Source organism: Fringilla coelebs (assembly GCF_963513975.1).
Source record: "Fringilla coelebs genome assembly, chromosome: 5".
NCBI lineage: Eukaryota > Metazoa > Chordata > Aves > Passeriformes > Fringillidae > Fringilla > Fringilla coelebs.
Genome location: NC_140033.1, coordinates 14710099 through 14736938, shown reverse-complemented (window position 1 = coordinate 14736938; position 26840 = coordinate 14710099). Strand labels below are relative to the sequence as shown.

Genomic DNA, 26840 nt, shown 5'->3' with positions numbered 1-26840 from the left:
CCATGGCAACATGCGATCTCCAACCAAAATGACTCTGTAATTCTGCAGCTTCCATGCCAGCTTTCTTCCCCTGAGAAATGTGTTCACAATGTTGCTGTCTAAAACAGCCTTTCTGGATTTCTATTTAGACCTTACTTCTACTTCTACCATGTGCCCCAAAACCTACAGGTTCAAAACATTCAAGCAAAAATCTCAATTCAAAAGACACATTTGTTACATATTTTCAATTATCATTTCAGTATCAAAACATATGTTTTGCTACTCTGAGTCTGAAAGAGTACAGCAGGAGGTTTCAGGGAACAGGAGGAGGCAATTAGGTAAGCCTTCCCAGTTTATCTGTCAAGCAGCAAGCACTCATACACAAAAGCAAAGTTCTTCTTGAAAAAACACCAGGAGTGAAAAAATGGCTATTCTAATACTGATTAAAATAAGAGAAAAAAATCATATGACTTTAAAGAAATAATATTTTGGATTCTCAAGTGTTATTTGCATTATTCATTTGCTTTTAGTTGCCTTAGAATGCATCTATGTTCTCCAGACTTCCGTCCTCTGATTTCCATTTAAGACACACTAGAACACAGGAGAGTAAGTTTCCTGAAAAGGCATAGTCAGAAGCAGTGCATTAAGTATTAGTCAAGTATAAAAATCTCTAAAATACATACCCAGTATTTGTTATGTAATTATTTTAATAGCCAGATATTAAAGAAATTTGAAAACAAAGAACAGCTTTCCTAGCAAAACAAATATAGCTGCAATGGAATCTTTCCTTAATCCTTCATATGAGAATGCTTTCATTTACACTTAGATGACATTTTCTAATATGCTCTCACTGTTAAATTGCTCACACCAAATAAAAGATTCTTGCTGCAGGCAAGTATATTACTACCTAACTAGTAGAGCTGATAAGTGACAAGACATGAGAAATAGAAAACGAAAATAATTAACTGGAAATCTGTCAGAGAAGGCTGAAGCTCTACATTGTGCACCACAGCTATGAAATATGAAAAAAGAGAGCAGGGAAGTCCAATCTTTATCCACTTGAGTAACCAAGGCATGAACTTTCTGACCTCATTAAAGGCTAAAGCTTAGAAAAAACATAACAGAAGGTTCCTTACATTTCGACCAGAAGATGCACCTAATTACTATATGGGAAGTATCAGATGACACAATGGGCTGAAATCATCATATTAAATGTTTTTCCACTCCTAAAATCACTTAGGTGACTAATTGCTAGGGCTCCTACTATAATCTGCAGACTTACCAGTAGAAAAGCAGTAGAAAAGTCTGTACACAACTCAATCAATAGACCAAGGGTGTGAAAAGACATCTTAGAGTCACCTTATCATCCAGAAAGGTATTTCCAGTATGAACATGTAAGCAACCTAAAGAATTCACTTAAAAGTTCAGAAATCAAGTCAACAAATCTACTGACAAGAGAAATAAAAGGTCAATGAAGGAGAGTTCCTATGATAATTAGAATTATATTTTAAGAAATGAGATTACAGTAGAAAACACAAGGACTAAAAAAGGAATTCAAGTTATCATTTGTAAAATGCATTTGAGCATTAATGCTAAGGAAATTGAATCATTTTAAAGACTTCTTTGTGCAAGATCAGACAGATATAAATGTACCCTGTCCAGATCAGGACTTCCACCACACTCCTGTCATGTCTCCTGCCGACAGGAGGGAAGGTGCGTCATAAGAACAGATGAGCAACAAAAGCTGGAGACAGGATATTGAATGAGATGCACTTTTACTGCTAGCACAATAAAAGAGCTCTGAGGTAGTAGAAATGTGTCAGTCTTTTCATTGGCATCAACCAATAACCAGCGTCAGGAGCAGCAAAAACACAGGGAAAGGTTCCTGACAAACTTTTGCTGTTACTGCAACTCAATTAGTCTTTCATGCTTAGTAATAAAGAGGACTGATGTTAACTAGAAGTGCTAAGGAGGGACATCCAGGAGCTGATGTCTCTTTGTATCATGGTTTGTCCCTCCTGTCCAGCTTGTGCATGAAAACCAAGCAAACCAGGGAATACAACCAGGTCGAAGGAATCCACCTGCTTCTTAAGGGGTTTGTACCACTTATCTCCTTCGAACTGTTCACAGTGACATCAGATGACTGTACTGGCCTCCAGGCAGGACTAATTATGACAATGGAGTAACCTGAACCACCATGGGATTCCAAACTGTCCAGGTGGAAACTAAAACTAAAATGTGAAATAATAATTTTAAAAGTGCAAAGAAATCTCTGATCCTATTTCAGAGTACAGAAACTCAGCAATTAATCTCTATTAAAAACCAAGAACATACACAGCTTATTACAAAAATGTGTGCTGTTAGGAGCTCCAAATGAACAGGCATAAACTAAAATGTTTCCTTTCAGAACATCCTTCACTAACTTATAAAGCTGCACCGAGGTACTTAACCAAGGTAAAATATTTCACATATCTTGCAAGAACAAATTTGCATTAAAATGTTAAACTTTAATGCTGCCAACTTTAAAATTCACTTAGTTATGAAGCGTCCCATAATCATTTGTGTTAATGGTAAGGATTCCAAGCAGCAAGTGATTCCACAGACAGGGGACTTATAGAGGCAACCTGATGAAGAAGCAAGTTTATGGCAAAGAGAATTAGGAATTAAATATTAGCAGAGGTTGCTACGCTACAAGAAAATTTGAATACAAGTCAAGGTGAGCTTTTAGTGGGGGTGCAACAGGAGTATAAATAACAGCAAATTCCTAAGGTGACAAGGGGAAACTTGCCAGCCTACAGCTGAGCTAATGTTTTCTCACTGCAACTTTGCAGGAAATCTGGTAAACATCCTACATCTTGGACACTGGACATGCAATCTGAATTTAGTGCCTTGGAAATATGATTGACCCCAGAATTATGTCACATTATATAGACAAAAAGACTTTCATCAAGTATTTTCTTTCAGTTGTGTTCCTACAAAATTATACTTTAAGGTTTTACCTTTACTCTGACAAAACCAGCATTCTTGCCAACTGATAATTTTAGAATATTGCTGACATCTGAGTAGCAAAACTCAGGAGGACAGGGGCAATATACTGGTTAACTTCCTGAAAGAATTGAAAAGTTCTACAATAACTGTATAATCTTTACCATCAAAGAAGAATCTATTTAAATAGTTTGTGGAGAAAACAAATCCATCACTGACAAAAGGGATACATTTTAACTGCAAAGGATACTTATTTTAAATGACCATTAGCTTTCACAAACACACAGCTCCTGTAGAATAGGAGCTGTCAACAATGAGCCACCTCCTATTCTACAGCTCCACAACATATTACAATTATATTGCTCGACCTAATCAGAAATTAAACCCTTTTATAGTCTCATAGAGTCCTTTTGTGCTGTTACAGTTAACACTTCAGCTTTCAGTAATGACAGTCAACCTAAGGGGATAACAGAGTGCCTTATTAAACATGCTAATAGGAAATACTTGAGAGAGCAGTGCATTTGAATGCTGTTCTAGCACACTAACCATCTCTCTAGCAGATAAAGTTAAAATATTCATTGCACAGCTTGTATTTGAGCGTGAATATCAGTGAAAGCTCAAGTCCTCTCCAATATCTTGGCTTCCCACCCACTGCACATATCTAGTAAAGGCATTATCAGCAGTTTATAACTGGTTACTGAAAAGTTATTTCAAGGATGACTGGAAGCACACTTCCCCATTTAGCATCTCCCCTATGTCAGATTAGTAGAAGTGAATTTCTTAGCTATGGCACAACTGTACACGGCTACAGGAGAGCACTGAAATGCACAAGGACAGCGGGACAAATCAGCAGCACCAAAACCACATGAGAACATAGATCACAATAATGGACAGACTGAGGTGTATCTCTTCTAGAATGAGGATTCAACGTCAGCAGCCTTCATTTAAGCCTGTATTTTAACACTAATTTACTGAATTGTAGAGAGCTGGTTCATCATAACTAAAATCCTGTACTGTTGAACACCTAATTGACAAAGTAATTCCAGACCTTTACATCCCTAACTAGCCACCAGCCCAAATCTGTGAGAGCAAGATTGTAATTGTAACCAAAACCCTATGTTGCTATGTGGCATCCAACTGTGAAGGAGTCAAGGACCAGAGCAATTTGAAGAAATGCAAATAAATCTCCTCACTAATTGATATTGTCTCAGATTTATAGAACAATTATATCTTAATGAGCCTGAATAAATAATTCTTTCTGATGACCACAAGAAAGCCTTTTTTACTGTTGTGTGCTATCAGCATGGATCAAAACCACAAAATCCTTCTTCACTTCAGAAAACCTCAAATTGTGTCCAGTAGAAACAACCACAACTGTCAGAGAGTAAATGCAATGCCCCAAGAAGATAGCATTAGCTTTCCACAAGAGTAATTTCAAGTTTCAAGCTTTCCCTTGGTCAAAAGATGCAGCAGTAAATCCAGCTAATAACAAAACTAACATGCCAACACAGAATACAAATCCTCCATAATTAAAGAGTTTAGGCTTTTTTCTGGCATCTCCAGGACAGCATCTCAGAAGAATAGCCTAGGGTAATCACATAAAGTAAAGAGACATGAATATTCAACAAAGCATAATCAAGGAGGGACTATTTATCACAGTACTGATTTTTCTACACTGAAATTCTTTAAGTCAAGGAGTATTTTTAATATTTTAATAATTTTCTGATTATGAAATGGAAAGAAGTGAGCCATGACACCTGAGGGAAGACAGACAAGAACCACCTACAGGCTACAGTGTGAAAGTTTATTAAAATAAAACTTAATTTACTCAATTTATTAAAAGAAAACAGTTTAGGAGTTACAAAAAGAATGTAGTAATCTTTAATAACAAACAGACAGTAATTTAAAAAATACTGAGGATATTCTATGATTCTAAGTGTTAGAACCCCTTCATCTGTGGGGTCCTATTCAACTCAACATTGGCACTATCTGTGGAACAGCTCATTTTGAGGAGAAACTATTCCTAAACAAATAACTTTTTATATTACAAATAATGTTGAGATTATTCAAGGTTATAATAATTAAAAATAAAAAAAAAACATGTTAAGAGGAAATTTATCTTGAGTGACATAATCAGAGAGTGGGATTTAATTAACCAGAGACAAAATAATCAAGATAATTATCCAGAAAATGTGAAGCAAAGTTCTTTGCAACTGTCCAAACCTATGACCACACCTAGCACTGCAGATGTCAGTTTACAATTCTCAGCAACCTGGAATTAGTTACCTGTGTTCAGTCATTCTTTACAGCTACCATGTCTTCCTATTAATCCAAGCTGGGAAAATCCCAGCCAGACCCCACCCAGCTGCCTGAGTTCCTGAGTATCCCACTGAGAATGCCATACTGGGAATCTGTGCCTGTAGCTCATATCTGTGAGATCCCATTTCAGAAAGATACAAGAAATCATGAGAAATGCATTTTTGAATCATTACAGCAATAGAATAACAATCAACCCTAGAAATGAGTAAAAGCTATCGAAAGCAACTAGAAAAAAGTTCTAATTTGTTCTGTTTCTGGATTAATTTTGATCAAGAACTATTTGCAAAAATCAGTAACTTCATTGTAAGATGCAGACCTTTCACTGTGAAAGAGTAAAGCAGCCTAGATGTTTATACCACTCAACACTTATTTTTACCACATGGCAAAACTTCTCACCTGAGAATATAAGAGCTTTTTTTTTTCACTTGAAAATTATGAATACAACACAGTGGTTTTCTTTACGACAGGTTGTATAAACATGTAAGTCAAGCACTACTTGATCTACTTCAAGAGCAGTTTCAGTTTAAATAAATACTAATTGAGATAAGCAGTGCTTTCCCGTAGACATTCTCTAGCACCAGCAGACTGCACTGTTTGTGCTGCTCACACCTAGGAAGAACCAGCAGGTGAAGGTGCTCAGGACCTGAGGCAGCCCCAGCCACAGATAAGGAATTGCTTCCCCATCCAGGCAGGGGATCTGGGTGAGTATCCCCATCTGAGCTACCCCATTGGCCACTGGAGGCTTTGGCTCTGGTGGCTGGCACGGAATTGTGCTGAGGCTCACATCACCATAAGCACTAACTGAGAGGCTGGGGGTGCCAATCTGTCTCCTTCTGCTGACTCAGCCACACAAACTGCAATTTCCAGTTGGGAAATATGGTTTTATATTGACCTAGAAAGATTCATCAGGGCTCATCTGCATAGCCCATATATGCCAGAAAGTCAGCATTATAAACACAATCTTTACACGGCTGAAAAAAACCAATCCCACATCAAAACCCCCAGAAAAATGGCTGAATGCTTCAAGGATTAGCCCATATTTTCTGTGCAGAGAAATTTTATTTTCAGAGGACAAGGATAATGGTTTGAAACCTATACAGAAAACAAATTATTTTTTCTAACTTTAAACTTTTGCTTATAAACCATTTTTTCCCTAATTCTACTACAGTGATGCTTGTATCAGCGATACAAGAATTCTAAGGGAAGTGACATCTATATAAATATGAACAAGCTTTGCAAGCTGAACTCAGCCAAAAGCATGCCTTCAGGTAATACCTGAAAGCTATAGTTATACTCTTCAACTAAGACCTAAATTGTTTTTAACAGTGCCTCTTTCTACAAGTGAAACTGCTTAACTTCTCTGTAAATTGCCTTAGGTTTCATTGGGTTTAAAGTCTAGCAACTGTCTCCAAACATGAAGCTTCAGGTGAAGATGAACAGAAGAACACATTTTCATACCTATAACATGCAATTAATTAAAAGAAAAATAAAAATTAGAAAGACTAACCTCATTGCAAACTTAATGTTTTAGAGAAACCAAGGAACATTTTAAAGAAAAAAATAATACTGAATGATTTCATTCCCTATTCAGGAAAGCCATTCAAAAATACTGTCTGTCTAATGTATATTCCCAGTAATTTTGTGCTTGCCATGGGCAAATACATTGCAAACATCAACACACAGAATTATATTTTTATAGGAATTGCTACATTTATCCACTTGTGCAGAAAACAGCATGACTGGTAGGAAGACAGGTACCAGTTATATGGCTTTGCAACTATTACTCTAAAAAATAAACAAAAGCCTTGTAAGCCTTTTACAGCCGAAGGCTTCATTTTAAAATCTAAGTTTCAATTATGTCTTTATAATGCAAGTAGCATTCATGACAGCAGTGTAAGTATAACTTACATTATAACAGTTATAATGAAAATACAGGAATCACAACAGTTGCTCAGTTTCTACACTAGCAGATTCATATACAACCAAGCTTGTGTCTACAAACCCAAGTGATCCATGTAGAGATAATAAAACTCCTTTCTTTATGACCATAAGTGAAAACATTTGCAGTACTGAAGGGTGGGGGGTGGTAGAAATCAGCACAGTACTTCTTCCTCAAGGTACCTCCTGTAGCACCCCCATTTTGCATGGCAGGGAGAGTAAGGCCTTTCCCAGTGCCCATGGGTTAAGTCAACCAGTGCTGCACACTTCTTTGCTTTAAGAGAAGCAGCTCAGCTTAAATATCTAGCTGCCACTAGATATTTAAGTGTGATATCTAGTGTCCTTCTCCTCATGATCTGGGGTTTCCCTGCTACCAATTCAATAAACAGCTGCTCAGTGCCTGTACAATGCAACTGTAACAGAAGAGCATCCTATGGAGGACTCCCAAGTAAAGACCTCTCAGGAAAAGTGGCAGTCAGAGAGGTTTTAACCATAAGCACAAGGATCTTGCATTAGAGTGCTCTTAGCAGAGGGATAAGTCAATTTCTTCATGTCATACAGGTTTGCACATGGAAATGACTTGTGACTGCTCTCCTGGACTATCCCAACTACAGCACTCATAGTGTAACATTCAAGTTGTCAAGGGACCCAAGGTTACTTTAAACACTTTTGATGTGTATTTACTTCCACCAGTGGCTTATACTGACCAAAAAAAAAAAGAAGGTACACGTGAAGAATGAGGCTGCTGCACTTGAGGGGGAAAAAAGCAAGACAGTAGTGTCAAGTGCTAAAAGGAAAAAAGGAACAGATAACTACTCCATTACCGACATCTAAGGGACAAAAAGGTGAGGAAGCCTCAGCCAACCAGGAGTGGATGAATGCTGCACGTGGAAAGAAATTACTGCTAAATTTTGTCAGGGAAATGGACTGCCAAAGAGCTTTCTGGGAAATGTTGCTCTCATGACTTTCAATTTTTGATGACTTGCAGTTCCCTAGATACGTTGTGATGGACAGTTATTTTCCAAACAGCAGAAGTAATTCTGGTAACAGTTGCTTTACTTTGCACTTTTTTAGGTCCTTGCTTAGCACCAAGCACAAATCCTGAGGTTCCCCTGCAGAACAGCTCTTTCCTGCCCCATTTTCATTCTCCAGGCACGTTAGCAAGGGAGGATTCAGGCAGAGCTCCAGGTCAGCCTACAGAGAAAGCTGGGAAAACACTGCATTGTTCTTGGTAAATCTCATTAAGTGATACAAGACTTTGATAACTTTAGATAACCTCAAGATTAAGAAGAAATAAAGATGGTTATCTGAAGTGCCATTCTGCAACTCAGGGCGCTGCACTGATTCTCCTGTCTGTCAGTCTGCTGTGTTGACCCTATACAGTAAGAGAATAGTGAAAATGAGAAATTTTAAGAAAAATTAGGTGCTGCAATTTTAAAAAGTATATCTGACAGTCCCACTCCAATTAACACAGATACAGCAAGTATCTCTAAGATAGAATGTGCTTTTTTGGGACTTGCAGTAGACAAGTTGCAAAAAATCAGTGTAAGCTGTCAGAGAACAAGCTGGGCAATGAAATACTCCACTGCTTGTTTGCTGTCTGCCAGCCTCCAAGCCACCCAACTTTTTTGTACTTGAGGCACAACTACTGGAGAGTAGTAAATTTTAACTCCTTCATACCTGCTCCCACTTAGAAGTGGATTCCATCCTTAAAACTGTTCATAGTTAAAAATGAAGGCACATTCTCCTTCAAAGTGACAAGACATTCTCATTTAAGGTTCAAGCTTTAAGGGAAAAGACTCATACACAAGCTACCACTGACAAAAATAACTAAATCCAGGATCTCTCTGAAAAACAGACTTTTCAAGCCCTGTGATTACAGCATTACTCCCCTTTCACTGAGATAGATTTATGAAGACATTTCCATACTTGAGGATAACTGAAAAGTCTTAACCCAGAGCAGGGAAGGATGTCAGAATCCTCACAGGATTCATTCCAAAGAAACTCTATTGAGTAATTACTATCTTCCATCTTGATTTTCCCTATATCACATTTCACCTGATTTTTTAATTAAAGTATTTAATTAAATCTTCATATAGCAAGATTTAATTGAAACATCAATTATGGCAAAACCTAGCTACATATAATTGAATTTCCACTCAAAAGTAAAAATCACTTTTTTTACATTTTAAAACATTTTTGGCTTATTTCCTCTTTCTTATTTCCCAAAACAAAAGGTAGGGACTGCTGACAATAGTGCAAGAGAGCAACATCAGAAAGCAGAATTAATTACCCACTGGGGAAGAATCATTAAACTGAGCACTAATAAAGCAACTGTGAGTAGGAATGGAACGAGTTGTGATAGCTTCTAATAAAGCACTAGGAACCTACAATGAAGCACAAAAGAGGCTCATAGGTGACTGGATCTCTGAATTAGTCACTATCCTCTACTACCTGCCAAGTTAGTACTATTTATACTTGCATAGAGTAATAAAATAATAAAAGCCCAGTATTTTCCCCATAAAATTTTACTGTCCATTGCAAAGCACACATGTTGATGACAGGCTGCTCTCAATGAGGTTGGGAATGAACTGCTGTAGCAGAATGCTACTCTTCCTGTCACCAAAGATAGCCTCCTTAATGACAGAATCCTCCTCCTAATACTTGTAACCTACTGCAATAATATAACAGGTAGAAAAGCTCCTCGTGGACTATGCTTCCAATGCAGTGTGTGCTTTCAGCACTTTAAGTGTCTACCACTTGTCATCTTGAGATCTACCTTTCATGTATCCCTAAAGCAATAATAGGTTGAGAAGTGTTTGCTTTACTCTGTCTCCTTTTCACAGTTGTTCTGAGTGTTCTTTGATTTGTATTTCTATTTGTCAGCAGTATCAGCCACTAAAAGCAGAAAGAATGGCCCATACCCCAATGCCATTCTTCATATCTTCTCCTGTCTTCCAGAGCACAGCTGTGGAATCTGTTTCAAGCACACTAATCCTGAAAATCTGTACACTTGGTTTACAGTATCCTCTTGCATAATCACCTTCAATCTCCTTTTTTCTTACCACAAAAATACAATCAGCTCCTAATTAAAATATTCAGCAATATAATTTTATTTCATTACTCAATTCTTTCTGTGTATACACACACATGTGGAACTCTCCAGACATCTGCATTCCTTCCTACTTCCCAACATGGCTGTCTAGAAGGCCAGGATCAGACATTCTTTCCCACCAACATGGGCTAGGAAAGACAAGTATGGCAGATGAATTACTGAGGTTCAAACAGTGCTGTTTTAGCACTCACACTTCCAGCTCCACCTTCTATGCACCAATGCAAGGACTGATTTCCCTACATCCCAGCCCAAATGAAATTCCCTGGAGAAACTTGGGGGTAAGAAGCCATTGCAGCTAGCAAAGCTGAAAACTGACTAGGTTTGACTGTAGCAAAGTAGTTCACAAGAAGTCCCCATCACACTTAACACATGAGCACATTTCCATTCTGTGCATCCCACAAAGTCTCCAGGAAGAAAAGCAGAATGAATATCAAGCCTGAGACAGCAGGCTAACAGACAGCCCAGGCTCACCCTCATCCAACCAGCACACTTCCAAGGAGACTGATGCCCCAACAAGCCATCTGAAACAAATCCACACTCAGGGTTAAAGTGAGCATATAAGCAGAGGCTCTATTAAGTCAGCCAGAAACATGTTAATATTCTAGACAAGGAACACCAGAAGATATGCACACAGTCCCTTCAAAGTTTCACCGCTACAAGGTGAATTGCTGAGAATTAGCTTCTGAATAGATTAAGCACAACTGTTCTAAACAGGTGGCTCAGATCCTGCTAAAGATCCAAATGGTATTACAGAGGAGAGAGGACTGCCAGTCTTGAGCTATGAGGAGAAGCCTTCTCTGCACTCTGCATAACAAGCTTGGAGTACTGTTTCCTCCTGTGCAAGGAAACACTCCACATCTAAGAGGATAATGATTAATAGCCCAGATATTACATGGGTGTCAGGAAAGCAATTAACTTTGAATCAGGGACAGGCCTGCAGACTGATACAACAGACAGCTTTTGAACGAAGGGAAGGAGTAGGAGGGGACAGAGTAGGCAGAATCAAAGCCAAAACACAAACAGCATCTCTTCTTATTCTAAAGCCACCATCAGAGATACAACAGAAGGTGAAACAACCAAGCATGACCTAAAAAAATAAGCCACGAAACTCCAGCTTTTTCAGAAGCACACAGGCTGTTGAACATGATAATATTTTGTGTACCCCAGCTGGAAAACCTGCAGACTGGGGTCAGGACTGAAGCCATAAACCCGCAGGATGGCAAGATGCACAGAGAAAATCACACAGACCACCCAGGTGCAAACACATATTGTGCCCTACACAATGTTAGATTTTATGATAAATAGCATCTTCTCATCCAAATTGTCAAAGAATTTAGTAAAGTACATTCCCACTCACTAAAAGAGAAGTTAACATTATTTGTGTAATGCTCTACTCAATGTGTGCCCACGTTTCTGCTAAATGCACCAGTGATTTTTTCCAAGAACACACCAGTCAATCATTACAAGAGGAAGGATCTGTGCTTTATTTCTCCTCCTAACCAAGAACAACACACAGGATAAAACCAGACACAAGTACAAGCTCAAAATATTCTCACAGTGATTGAATTTTAGGGGTAAAACATCATGAATGCCTATGTGCAACATTTTAGCCTTTTCCATCTCTATTTTCAGGATCCTGAAATTGCCCACGTGGCTTCGGATTTCATTTGTACCAAGCTGTTCCAATGTGAATTGGACTGGTGAGGTCAGCAGCACCTATGATTAATGCAGGAGCAGGGAGTTTACCAGGCAAAAGACTTAGCTGAACTCCATAGTGAATAAAACCAGTCTTACCTTTTCCCCTCAGGCAGATTCCCCATTCCTGTGCTGACATAGCTACTACTGACCTCAACAGTCCAATAATCAAGGACCTGTGAACAAACAAAAAAGGTCACTTGTATGCAAACATCTGCAGAAGTGCATGCTTAAAGTACACACAGCTTTGGACTTATCCACTACTTCCTCCATTCTCAGTGCGCTGTAGTTCATCCATTACCACACTGCCTTCCTCAGATGTTAGACTCTCCACACTCCATCAGAGCTCCAACCAACAATCCTAAAAAAATTAACTAACCAAATCAGAGAGCAAATACTTAGTGGCGGGTCCCTATGATTTTTATCTCCTTAACTTCATAAACAAAACTTCCCAGGTAGGCAGCTACAGGCAGAAAAGTTCAAAATAACAGGCAGAGCAGGTCTCCATACAACTAGGAACAACAAATAAAGCACAATGACCTGAACCTTAAACATACAAAAAATGCCATAAGATTGGTTATTTTTTTCCTACTATCACCTACTGAAAAAAGAAGCACTAAATCTGACATAAGTCCTGACTTTGGGATTCTGGTATAGCATCCTCCGCCACCTATACAAGAATTTAGACTCCCAGCTCTCCCTGTTCCCACTTGCACTCCAATAAGATGTTCAAAGAGGTAGTAAAAATATTCCCTGGCACCAACACCTCATGTAGGCTCTGTGCTTGTTATACTTTTAGATTGCTGAAGTTGCTCCAGCCTTCTTCTCATGGCTTTCATTATAATTTATTTAGTTAGCTACCACTCTTTCTATAAAAATCTCTTAAGTACTTTATTAAGTATATGTATTAGCTTCAATAAAGAGGTTTTACTTCTGAATTTCTTTAGTCACTTTTAAGACGGTAGGTTTTTTTCCCTTTCATAACTCCCGATAATTTTTACAGTTGGAATGTTGACAATTTTTACAGCTGGAATGTGAAACCTATGCTACAAAAGCATGAGAAAAAAATTGCAACATGCTCAGAAGTTAGTTGTCTTCAGCATCAGGATCATCTAACTCTTCCTTAAAGAAATTCTTGAATCCTGACTGCCTATTTAGTTTTGTGAGCTAATGATAGAGTAAATCAACAACTTTTTTTTTTCCAGGTTAAGTACTGCAGGTTCCTCCAAGACTAGAACTGTAAAACCTAAAGGGTCACAGTGTTTGAATTTTCATAATATTAGTTAAAAACTCCAAAGAACCAGAGATTCCAAGTATTGTAGTACCATTACAGGCTTTGAACAAGAATCAATGGTAATTTAAGGGAGGAAATCAGAGGGAGGCAAACAGGAGCTGCCCATTTCCACCAGCTGGTCAGGTCTTGTTTCGGAGGCTAAACTGCACCACAAGGCACGAGAACAGGATGGCACCAGTGCTCCTGCTCCCTGCCTGCTCCTCTGGGCACAGCAGTTCTGCTCTGGTATTGCACTAGGGAAAAGGTGGAGTACTTCCAGATCTGCTCATCTCTTGCCCTTGGAAATGAGAGAGATGCAAAAGCAAGAGCTGATGAACTGCAAAAGACAGCTCATGGAAGGACATGAATCAAGGCAATTGCTATAGTTTTCAAATACTACTAATATTTAACTTTTCTATTAGAATAAATGTAATTGATGGCTTATGAACAATGGCACTGCTCCACAGCAACGTATCAGTCCTAACAACATGAAGTTATTTAATGACACTAAGGTCACCTTCGTGCTTTTATGACTCTCAACTTGAAGGAAAGAAGACAGTCAGAAAAGAACAAACAACCCAATGCAAAACTTTGACATCCACCCATTTATTAGAAGTGCGGTCAGTTCAAGATGGATTTAAAGTTCAAATTATTGGTGCCGTCAAGTAGGCCTAAGTTCAAAGTTCTTATCTGGTGAACCAAGAGTAGGAGTGCTAAAACTTTGAAAACATACCTAGAGAACTATCCAGTGTTACTAAGAAAGGTAGATCAGTCAAGTTTTTGTAGGGTTCTTGCACAGAAAAAGTATTTAGGAGAAGGAACAGGAGAGAATTTCTTATGAGCATACAGAAATTAAAAAGCTTCTTCCACTGGCACATACCAGCAATCAGTTCAGTAGATGTTCCTCAGAGCAGCACTCACCAGAACACATTCCCTATTTACAAGGCCACAGCATGGGCAATACAACCTGTGCAACCCCAGGCAGGTTCTTCTGCTCTTTCCAACTTAGAATGCATGCCCTTGTATTTCCAGAGAAAGGCAGCAAAGTAGAAGAGCTGTGGCTAAACACAAACACATACCTAATACTTCCAGCTGCTGAAAAACAATCTTTTTCCAAAGTGATTATATGCATAGACACATTAAAACCACAATCACTGGTTTTGCTTCCCTTTCAAGAGAAGCAACAGTACAGAAAACCATGTACATGAGGCTCCCAAACAAATGAAAAGGGAAACAAAAGGACTGTTACTTCTTGTTTCTGCAGGTTAGCCTGCAGAAACTCCCACTTCTGGGAAAAGGCTTGAAAACTCTTGCCATAGGGCTCCCACTTATGGCACCAAGTTTCTAGAACTATTTAATTTTGTTTAGACAATGAAAATACGGGTGATGTCAAAGTGACTTTAATTTCAGCTACACATTTTTGTTTACATAGCAGGCTCTCCACCATTTCTGTCATCTCCTGATTTTGTGTCTATCATTTGGAGATTGACAGCCACTTCACTCCTGCCTCAGAGACAACTGAGCATGCAGCTGTATATGCTTGGCTGGCTGTTCATTATATTAGAGAGCTCCTCAAAGCCTTCACTTGAGATGACACTTGTGGAAATCAGACCTTCCCAAGTATAGTGTTGAAAAGAGACCAGAAAGTTCTAGAACTGATGCCTGAAGCAATTGCCACAGGCCTTCAGGGAGAAGAAAGGGAATCCTTACTTCTCCCTGAAGACTGTTCGGCCTTGCAGTGTCTGACAGCCTGTGTGCTAAAAGCATCAGGTGTTCCTGTGGTTCTCCACACAGCCTGGAAAACTTTTCTGGCTGGAAGTTGTCTTGTCACTCAGGAGTAGAAGTAGAATATGCTTGTTGCTGTAGAAGACTCACAAAGGATGAGCCCCAAGGTCAGTGCCAGGTGGTCCCAGAAAACATCAGCTCTAATGAGAACCAAGAAGCCACTCACATTAGTCACAGAGGACAAACCTCCTCCAGAGAGCTGCTCCCTTGCTGAATTACACTGGAAAAATCAAGGAGGAGGGTGGCAGAGTTCAGGCAGAGAAGCTGGGTTGACAATTCCTGAATACACACAACTAAAAAACCCATCTACAGAGGAGGGGGAAAAACCCCTGAGTGACAACTAAGGACAAGCCCAAGGTAAAGGCAAAAAGTTGCATTTACCAATAAACATACACATCTTTTTTTTTTCCAATTACATTTACACAATTGCTTCAGTGTCTGAGCCCACTAGCACACAGCCACACGAAATGATGGCAGAAGCCCAAAGAAAGTCAACCCAGGTGCAACCCCTAGGGCACTCATGGAGACTCCAAACAAGAATCTGCTGTTTGAAAGGAGGAACACAAAAGGAAGTCTGTCCCCAACTGCAGAAGAGGCAGACACCCTTACTGTTCAGCTGAGTAAGAGACCAAACCTGGGGGAAAGTGGGAACACATTAGCCAACACCATGGCTGAAAGCATGTTTTGCCCATCCACAGCCAGCTAGATGGGGAAGAGGGGTCTCTGGGGTCACTGTGTGGCATTTCATCTGTGCCAGCAGCATGTCTGGAAGGGACTTGTGAAGGAAGGAGAGACAGACTGTCTGAGCTAAGAAACCTAAGTTCAGTGACTGGGTATATAAAAAGCCAAAATAAGAAACCACCTGTGAAAAAATCCTTTTCAGAACATGCATTTACATTGAATAAATCCTTTACAAAACCAGTCTAAATCTGAAAACAAATCAGAGGAAGATCAGAAATGGAAAGAACAGGAATGCGTGCTTTTAAACCTTCCTTTCTCCAACTATCATGTGCAAAATACATTTCAGAAGAGTTTGCACCCAAGTTGCATCAAAAGACTTGCAGAGAGTTTAGCTAAAGTAATCAGATGGCTCCAGACTTGTCCAGAGCTGTGTTACACAAGACCTCTACAACAGAATTAACAACTGTTTCTCTTGATAGTTGCTCACAGGCATAATCATTGCAAAGAAAAACCCAAAGGTGGAACTCTGCTTTCTTGATGTTCATCAGTCACTGGTTTCGGGCTTCCAGCAGCTCAGTGCAGACCCATGCTCTTCACAAGCTTCACACCAGAAACACTGATTGTACAGGTCAGATGTGAAAGCCCTCTGATGAAGACCCATAAAGCAATTTTGCAAACAAAGCTATCCATCAGGCCCTTTATACCTCTGTAGTGCCAGCATGCCACACAGCCACAGTTTCTCACTTTGAGTCCAACCATCTCAAGTAGAAATCACCAATTTTCAGGACTTCTGTAGGACTTGCAACCCAAAAGCTTACCATATTTGAATGTAATAATCCGCAAGATTCTTAAAATACTACTTTTAAAAGAAATTAATGTATTTTAAAATAGGATACATTCCATAAAACTCCACTTAAGATCATACATCTGCAGTAATTAATCTTGAAGTCTACTGATAATGAGATAAGGAAAAACATAATTTAAAAGACCTCTTCTTTTCAGCACCACCTTTAAGTGATTCTTTTTCTTTTTTCATTGCTTCTCAGAATACAATTGGCAAAGTACAGATTAGTACACTCAGAAAAAAAAATTAAGTGCAAGTTCTGACAGTGCAGAGCACGAGACAGAAGCCAGCACCTTGAATCTGCTGCTTGGATTGTCCCCAGATATGTTGACTTTTGCCTCTGCTGACAGGACTGGTGCAAACTTCAGCCAAACAAGTCACCCAGACCCAAGAGTTCCAGCTGAACAATCTGCTGTCTCTTACATCTCAGTAAGTGGATGTCACTGGTCTCCTGTTCCTGTAGCAAACAAAGTATTCCGAAAATAAGCCCATCTACAGCACCCACAGGAATTTTTCAAGGTAAGGAAACACTTGTGTTTAACACTACAAGCTTCCTTCAAGTTGCCTTTTTATCAGAAGTAAGAAGACCGTAATTTCATGTCACCTATGAAATGGATGCTATCTATATTTTTTCTAAAATAAACAAAGATACTTATAATCCAACATAACATAAACCAATTGAAACATAATCCAGGGATTATGTTTTAATAGAATAGTTTAACCAAGTACCAGGGAAATTATCTTAGAAAAATTCCCATGTTTTAAAGACAGAAAACAAATTCAAGGTTTATGAACGATGGGAATTCATTTCTTTTTTAAGTTAAATAAAAACAATAGGAAAAAGGCCAAAACACCTCCCTTATGACTTTAAAGAGTGTCCAGAAGAATCAAAAATCCAAAAATTCTCTTAGATATAACTTTGTGTACTTAATATTGTATTCTGAAATGGTCACTAAATATAAGGCAGCAACATTCGTGTGCAAATTGCTGATTTTTGTATTACACCATCAGACAAAACATTAATGGAGTCAATGCTTATTGACATGACAGTGAACTGAGTACAGTACTGTGTATCCTCTTTAAGGCACATAAAATTAGAGGACTTCAAAATATAGTTTTTAATCTTCAATTAATCCTGGTATCCTGAAAGATTTCAGCTCCAATCAGAAGCTAATGTAGTGTATCCTCCCAGATGCTTTTGCACAAGAATAGATTAAGCTCTTAAAATACAGAGATTCGACCCTGAGCACGCACAGTAACATCAGTACCTTTAGATCCTGGAAGCTTGGGTAACCATCTGTGGGCAGTGACAGCACAAGAATCAATTGCAACAACCCAGAAATTTGTCTCTCCATCCCCCTCCATCCCTACTGCCAGCTTATACTAACAAACTACTGTCTTCAGAGGTAAAAATAGCCTGTGAACCTCTGGACTGAAAATTACAAGCATCTGTCAGAAGCAGCACAGCATATTTGGGGATTGAGGGTGACTCCAAAATGTACCAAGGTATAAACTCCTTTAAAAAAAACCTGGCGGACAGTCAGTTATCAAAACAGACTGAAGCTTCAGAGCTTCCTGTATCAGGTTGCTGAGGGAGGAGAGAAGATTAATCTGGTTTTCCAAGATAAAAATACACTGAAAAACACCTGAAAAAGCTCATTCATATAAAAAAAAAAAAAAGACGGTAATAAAAACCAGCACACATATCCTAACATTTCATAGGCAACATGTCATACCCGGTATTTTCTAGTATTTCCACAGCATATCTAGTAGTCCAGAATATATGGCAGAGCTTTATTTAACCACTTCAAATATCATACAGAGTTTGTACTACACAATGCAAGTCCTTTGGATAAATTTGGTTATTTTTGTCATTTGGCATTGAAACTTATTGTCAATAGAAGCCAACCACACCAGGGGAGCCACAACCATATGCCAGAACTTTTCACTCCTTCCTAATTCTTTGTACAGTCTTGCTTCCTCTGCTCAGAAAATGACCTACATATGTAGTCAAAAGATGCTACCAGAAGCATTACATATGTCAGATTCAAATATAGCCTTAAAAAAAAATACTAGAGACATTTTAAGCACAAAGCAAGCACTGAGCAGTAGGCTTACCTTGTGAAGAAACCTCATGTATGAAAGACAGGAGTTAAGAAGATAAGGCACCTAACCAGACAGGTCCCCATTGCACTGCAGACTCAGTAACATATTGTAACCCTAAGTAATTCTGCTTTCATGAGAGCGTGGGTAATGTGTGCATTAAGTAATTCCTAGGCCACACATTCAGCATGAAAACAAAATCTGAAAAGCTGATCATTAATTGAGCACCATTTATTCTACATGCCAAACAAGACAGGAGTATCTAATTACCCAGCTAATGATTGTACATCAAGACAGAGATCAGCTAGGGAAGAGCAAGCTTAATGCTGTCACTTCCTGAACTCTGCTCAAACTGCTTTCTTTCCACAGGTGGTGTGCAAGTGTTCTTGAAAAAGTAACCTGAACAGCTCACTCCCTGAAGCACCATGTCAACACCCACCTACACCAGCTGCAAACTTAAAATCTGCAGCATCCCCAGATGACAGAAGGATAAACAACTCCCATTGCAGACAGATGAGCTGTTGGCAAGCCATGGCCAAAGGGTTCAGGCAAAAAAGGACATTGGACTGATCACAGCCCAAGAAAGAAGTGATTTTGCAAACATGGCTGTTTATTATTATCCTTTCTAGTCTCTGCTGGTTTAGCCCCAGTGATTACTCTTCTCACTCTTTGCCTTCCTTCTCAAGACAGCAAGTGTTCAGTAGAAAGAACTCTTTATCTCCAGTCATGCCTGGTTCTTGCTTTTATTGTTTCCGTTCTGGCCTGACTTCAGGCTTTGGGACAGACCAAATACGAGCCAAGTGAAGAACCCAGCTTTCCTGTCAAGCACAGCAGCCAAACTACAGTGGCCCACACAACAGGAGGAGTCCTTCACCATTATCAGATGCCAAAGGTCCAAACACACTTTGTACCAATGACTTCTTTACCTAGCTAAGCTCATACTAAGTGTTACCAAGCTCATGCAATCCAATTTCCTAAATTCTTGGATTTTGCCCCCATTTGCTGTAATGAATATCCGTCCAAGTGTTGCATTCCTGACATCTGGCTCAAATTCCTAAAGAGTCCAGGGCACCAGAACTGCTTGGGAATGGGCAGGTAGGAGGGAATAACAGCCATAACCTTGTTCTTAACCCATTTAGCCTGGAACTGTCATGAACTACATATTTAGAAATTCAGATCTGAAAAGATCTAAGGATATTCTAAGCTCATGCTGAACATGTCTTCCCTTTTTATGAATTCTCTATATTTTGTATTAATACTGATGGGAAGAGGGACAGAAAGGGAACATAACTGTTTCCACCATAAAAATCTATTCAACATTTACAATAAAAGAGGATTTAGGCTTGTCCTTGAGAGAAAGTCTTTATTTCCAGAAACATCTCATTCAGTAATGGCTGTGGAAAAATGACAGTTTTTCCATTTCAAAACAGCTCTAAGGAAAATGGTAAAAAATGGACAAGACAGACAAATGAGAGATGTTCCTCATTTCAGCATATATCCTCTGGTTTTCACCCTGGAAAGTTGTAACTTTATTCCTTTATAAATCACAGTCACAAGAAAAACAGCCATTTTCTCACACAGACAAAATTAACACTGATCTACCCTGCAGAAGGAACAGCACCACATCTGCTTTTACAGCACCACAGTACTGATGATAACACAGTAATTCACTTAGTAAATGTAAAATCCACACATGTATCTGGAGCAGATCTTTTGGAGGGCAATTTGCAGAGAGCCACAGGAAAGAAAACCTAGGAAATGTATAAAATTATACACAGTTAAGAAGTTTTTAGTGGTTTTCAGGTAGGAAAGCATTCCTAACACTACACCACTGCACCCTCACATTTTAGCAGCTTGTATTATTGTTGAAGTGTTACATTACTGAACAGTATTCTCACACCAACACTAGGAAGCACTGGCTCACTTTGGGCAGTAAAATGATAGTCAGAATTCTCCAACAGATGAAAGGGAAGAAAAAACTTCCACAAATTTCTAATGCCTTCATGAAATTATCCAGACTCCCTCTGGTGGGGGATTTAATGTAGAGACTGTTCCTGTTTGCTATATGGGAACAGCTTTGAACCACAACAGGTTTTTTCTTTTGTAAAACAAACCGTGTTACGACTGGACTCTGCAATTCCTGGAGTCTCTTGTCATGCTTCAGTGACAGCAATCTGAGGTAAAGCTTTGTTTCTGGCACTAAGCTATATCACATAAAGAAGAGCAGCCAATGATTAAAAAAAAAAAAGCAAAAACATCACATTTTTAAAACAGAAATTATTGTCTTTCTGCTCCAAAATCCTCAGAACATTTTTCCTTTCTTACTTCAGCTCTCCATAGTCCCAGCAGAACCACCACCTCTGCCCCTGATGTGGACAGAGGTTAAAGAAAGATCGCTCTCCCCAGGGCACACAAGAGATCTAGGGCTCCTAGTTTTCATTTCAATTCATTGATTGTATTAAGCCCCAGGTCTCATATCTCTCCAACAATTTGAATATCATTTATTTGCACTATGGTCAGACAATTCCAGTATGCCTATGTATCTCTCTACAAAACACACACACAGGAGTCAAGCAAACCATCCATGCATTTCATTTCTCTACAGCCCCTGAAGTTGTCATTGTAACCATTTACCATAAAGGAACATGACAAGCTTTAGAAACACAGAAAGACATCACATTTGGTATTTTTAGTATCTACCACTAAATATATGTACTACGTATTGCCATAAAATTTCCTGTTAGCTGTGCAATCTCATAGTCAAATTTAGTTTTGCCTCCTGAACTGCATGACCAATATTATCAACATTCTGTAGTCTGAAGTCTTGAAAAAACAGCAAACATGCAGAGGTAGCATTCAAAAGAAAAAATAAATAAAAAAATCCAACTTGAGGTAGAAAAACTGCAACCCGATGTTGCTGTACAGGAAAACCAGCGTGAGCCCTTTCATGGATGGAGACAATTTTGTTTCTGACAGCTCTTATTATGACTCACTAACTTTTCTTCCTTAATAAGGCCACAATTTGCATCAGAGAACGTGTGTCTATAACAAGCCTGAGGACTCAGAAAATTATCCAATGGCTAAGAAACATAACTTTGCTACACAGACGAAAACAATCTTTGTTCTCAATTTGTCCTTGTGCTTTCAGATAGAGATGCAAGACTACACCTACTATAGTCCAGGAATTCTGATTAATCTCATACAGCCCATCTTAGATGATGAGTATAATTCAATTACTGCCAGAAAGGACGGCAGCTGAAGATGAAGAGCAACTCAAACTTGAGGGCTATTTAGGATATAGTCGACAAAGAAAGCAGTCTCATAGGTCAGAGAAAACAGCCCTCATCACTGCAAGTTCCTTGGGACAACTACAAAGTTTTACGCTTGCAACCCATATAGGAAGGCAAATAAAAAGCAGCAATTCACGTTCAGTATATCATTAATGAAATCCAAAGCCTTCCAAAGCAAGCGTTAACTTACTCAGACCAGGGAGATTACCGCCTCATTTTGCCACAGAGGCGTTCCTTAAGTGCCCAAAAGTAAACCTATGCGGCGAACCAGTAGAGAGGTATTTACCTCTCTTGTTCAGAAGGACGGGAGTGATCTCCTCGACCCTGACTTCCCCGAACCCCCTCAAACGCAAAGCCTGCGGCGTGCGGTGTTGACACTGACAGACCACCCTAAACATGAAACCGCAGGAAGGATGCAAGACCATTCTCCTCATACAGAAAACGGACAACTCTCCCAGCAACGGGGCAGGAATACACCACCTGTAATAAAATCGTGGAGGGCAAGCACACACCCCGTCCCCTTGCACACCGCGCTGCGATGGCCACGGGACCCCGCCCCGGACCCCCCTCAGCCAAGCGTTCCCCTCGCCAGCTCCCCAGCCTTGGGCACTCCGGGACTACTTCGCCTTCTGCTTCACCGCAAGGGGTTTGCGGGCGTGCAGGGACGGGCGATTCCCGGCTCGGTTAAACCTGCCCCGGGGGAGCGCTGCCCCCGCCGGGCAAGAGCCGGGTCCCCGCGGGGGAGGGAGCCGGGCGGGGCGGTGCGGCGCGGCACTCACCGATGCCCAGCCCCACCACCACGCGTCCCGCCAGCAGCGTCTCCTTGTCGCGGGCGGCGGCCAGCACACCGGACCCCGCCGTGAAGAGGCCGCTGGCCAGCAGGATGCAGGGCCGCCGGCCGCACAGCCCGTTCAGGACGCCGCCGGCCAGGGCGGACAGGGCGGCGGCGCCCACCGTGCTGGAGACGAGCAGCTCCTGCCAGAGCGCGTCCAGGTTGAGCTCCCTCTTGAGGAGGAGCAGCGCCCCCGACACCACGCCGGTGTCGTAGCCGAAGAGGAAGCCCCCCAGGGCGGAGAAGACCGACACCACGTAGACGAAGCCGGGGGTCTCGTCCTGCTGGAACTGGCGCCGCGCCGCCCGCTCCAGCTCTCCGCCCGACGCCGCGCTGTTGAGGCTGGAGCAGGACTCGGCGGCGATGAGGCTCCGCTCGCCCGCCGCCGCGCCCGAGCCGGCGGACCCGTCCGCCTGCCGCCGCCTCTTCTCGCCCATCAGGTTGCTCAGGCTCCGCAGCGTGTACTCCACATTATCGCTGGCCTTGCGGGACATGGGACGGCCGCGGCGGCTCCCGCCCCGACCGGGGGAGGGCAGGGGGCTGAGGCGGGCGGCTGCCGGGCTACTCAGACTAGGGCGGCGGGGTTGCCGTTGCTGCCGACGCTGCCCGTCCTCAGCGCGCCCGCCCCTCTCGGGCCGCGCTCAGCTGGGTCGCATCGTCCCCCCGCCGCCGGGCGGACTTGAGGGGAAGTTGCCGCCGCTCCCAGCGACCGGGCGGAGCTGGAGGCGGAGGCAGGCGGGGACAGCGCCGAGCGCGGCCCGGCGGGCGCAGGGGCGGGCTCGGCCGCCCCCCCCTCTCCGCCGTTCGCGGTACGGGGCAGGCGCGGCCCGGAGCGCCTGCGCACGGAGCGCCCCCGCCGCGCTCCCTGCCGCGCGGCGGGGCTGGCAGTGTGCGCTGGGGCCAGGAAGGAAGTCGGGATGGAAGCCGGGAAGGAAGCCCTGGGCGGGTGGGCTCCACGCAAGCCCGGGGCCCGGTCCCCCAGCCTGCGGAGCTGTTCCCGCTGGCAGCCCCCCTCTGCATGAGAGCAGGGGGCCGCCGGCCGGGGCTGCCCGCCCGCCCCCCGCGGGGCTTCCTCACTCCCTGGGGAGCGCTGTTCGGGTGCTGGGCGCGTAAGGATCGCAGTTGACTTAATAACTGGATCGTTTGAACGGAGACAGCTTTCCGCTGTCATTTTCTGAAGCACTGACTGACACTGGCTGTGCTGCTGAGCACGGAAGTAGCGGGTTTTCACTGCTGGGATCTCCCGGCTCTCTTCGTCCAAGCTCAGTTGCGGGGACTATTTCAGATGGTCAGTGTCGATTGATTGTCCCCACCTCCCCTGCTCTCCCTCTTTTCAGGGTGTTGAACGGGAAGGGCCCTGGGGCTGCGCAGCTCCCAGAAGCCCTTCGGCGCTGATGCCTTTGCAGTCGCTGGTGTTGCGGCCGGGGCTCTGAGCGAGCCCGACCGTCCCTGCCCGCTGCGCGGGGAGCTGGAGCCGGCGCCGCGCCGCTGCCACAGAGCCTGGCGAGAGCACTGGAACGAGATACCCAGGGACGGCTGGCTCCCTGGAGACACTGAAAACCCACCTGGACGTGTTTCTGTGTAACCTGCTCTAGGTAACCCTGTCTTAGCGGGAGCGTTGAATGATCTCCAGAGGTCCCTTCCAGCCCTAACAATTCTGTGATTTTGTTCAAAAAAAGGGGAAATTGCCAGCAGTTGCTCAGAGTGGGACAGGTTTCCTACCATGTAGGAGCAGAGCTTGGAACTTGTTGCCGTGTTTGTGCTTGAGGTAGAGCATCGTGTTTTGCTAATTCCACCTTTAAACAGTCTTTTGGGGAATTTTTCACCAGGATGCAGATCCTGTCAGCAGGGAGAGGTGCTAAACTCCATGAGGACCCAGGCAAGCTTTGCTCCCAGTGTGCACTGAAGGGTCTTCCAGATGCAATGCATTTTTGGGAAAAAGTATATGTCATAATATCACAATATTAAAATTTGTACTTCTAGTATGTTGGTACGTATATGGATAGAACAAAATTTTCCTTCTGACTTAACTGTTTTCTGTAGAGATTCTCATAATGAGGCCAGCCAGTACCCAGAGAATTTTGGTAATTAACTGGATCAGTTACCAACCCACACCTTGTGAGCAGTACTAGTCATAGCCATGTGAATTTAAAAATTAGAAGAGGGAGCAAAGTCCAACATGGCCAGCTGCACACAGTCTCTTCGGTGGTTTTCCTCTGCCTCAAAGCAAGCTGTGACATACTGATACTGGTCCAGATAATACCAACTAAATAAAATAGTGAGCTGTAGTTACTAAAATGAATTATAATAACAGTATATTAATGTCTGTATTGGTAATCCAGTTAAAGATAGATATGGCAGTGGATTTCTACATGCAGTAGGTCAGCTTGCATGTTTGAGCATGGGAGAAGCCTGAACTAGATAATAATTAAATGCATATTAACATTCAGTTATTTTTAGTCAATATTTGGGTAACAGGGTATGATTGGCGCAGAGCATTCCTTATTTTGGTAAAGACCAATAGGGACCAACCCATTACTAAAGCAAGAAACAGTTCCAGGTTCTAGCATCAGGAATGAAGTTATCACAGGATCACAGAATAGGCTGCTTTGGGAGGGACCCACTAGGACCATGAAGCCCAGCTCCCAGCCTTGCAGGGCACCATTCCCAAGAGTCACACCATTTGCCAGACCAGAGCATTGTCCAAACACTTTTAGAACTCTGTCAGGCTGGTGCTGTGACCACTGTCTTGGGGAGCCTGTTCCAGTGCCCAGCCACCCTCTGAGTGAAGAAACTTTTTCCAATATCCATCAACCTCCCCTGACACAACTCCAGGCCACTCCCTCAGGTCCTGTCACTGGTCACCACAGAGAAGAGATCAGGGTCTGTCCCTCCTCCTCCCCTCATGAGGAAGCTGTAAGTGCAGTGAGGTCTCCCCTCAGTCTCCTCCAGGCTGAGCAGACCCAGTGACCTCAGCCACTCCTCATACGGCTTCTCCTCGAGGTTCTTCACCATCTTTGGGAACTCTCCCACAGTTTAATGTCTTTTTTATATTGTGGGGCCCAAAACAGCCCCCAGCACTCGAGATGAGGCCACCTCATTGCAGAGCAGAGCAGCACAATCCCCTCCCTTGCCCAGCTGGTGATGCTGTGCCTGATGCCCCCAGGACACGGGTGGCCCTCCTGGCTGCCAGGGCACTGCTGGCTCATAATTCAACTTTCCATTGACCAGGACCCCCAGGCCCTTTTCTGTGGCACTGCTCTCCAGCCTCTCATTCTCCAGTCTGTCCATACATCCAGGGTTGCCCTGCCTGAGGTGCAGAATCTGGCACTTTCCCTGGTTGAACTGCTGAATGCTGGACATTCTGTTTAGAAGGATGAGAGAAAGTATCAAAAGCTTTAGTGAAATCCAAAAAGATTACATCAACCATCTTCCCGTGATCAAATAGGAATATATTTGATATAATATATAATACCAGGAACTGTCCCCTCAGATCCAGCAGCTCTCCATGAGCAGACTGGCTTACATTTCTACAGCACAAGCAGGAGATAGCTGTAATCTTCCAGAAGTCTCCAGACTTGCCTAACAAGCATAACACTCACTAGTTTGTTTTTTTTTATGTAAGCCCCAAATAAAAATGTGAGACACAGTGCATGAAACAAAAAACATTCACACCAAATCCCTAGCCAGCTAGAAGGAATGCTTTTACAGAATACTGTCACAACAGCTGGCTGTCACAAAAACAACCTGTCTTTTTAATAGCTACCCTAGATGCTGGAGGCACTCTGTATGTTGCAGTTAATAGAGACTCAAGAGAGCTAACAAAAAGCTTTTATTTTTTTCAATTGATGGCCCAACACAAGCACAAACAGACATAATTTCTCATCAGATCATGCTGTCAAGCTTCTCTCTTAAAAGGATCCCCTGAAGAAAGACAACAAGAAGTTCAGCTGTGAGAGTTCATGCATTACACTTAAGACTAACTTCATGAGAAAGATGTA

The 26840-nt window shown here is 42.0% G+C and overlaps 1 protein-coding gene across 1 annotated transcript in view; it reads right to left on the bottom strand.

Annotated features, from left to right (window-relative positions):
• The window catches only part of SLC2A13 (solute carrier family 2 member 13), a 135149-nt gene extending 111605 nt beyond the window's left edge, over positions 1-23544 (bottom strand). Inside the window, exon 1 of the mRNA XM_084205931.1 lies at positions 22787-23544. Coding sequence (XP_084062057.1) covers positions 22787-23333 — 547 coding nt within the window. The 5' untranslated portion in view covers positions 23334-23544. The remainder of the gene's footprint in view (positions 1-22786) is intronic.
• Between the last annotated feature and the right edge of the window lie 3296 nt (positions 23545-26840).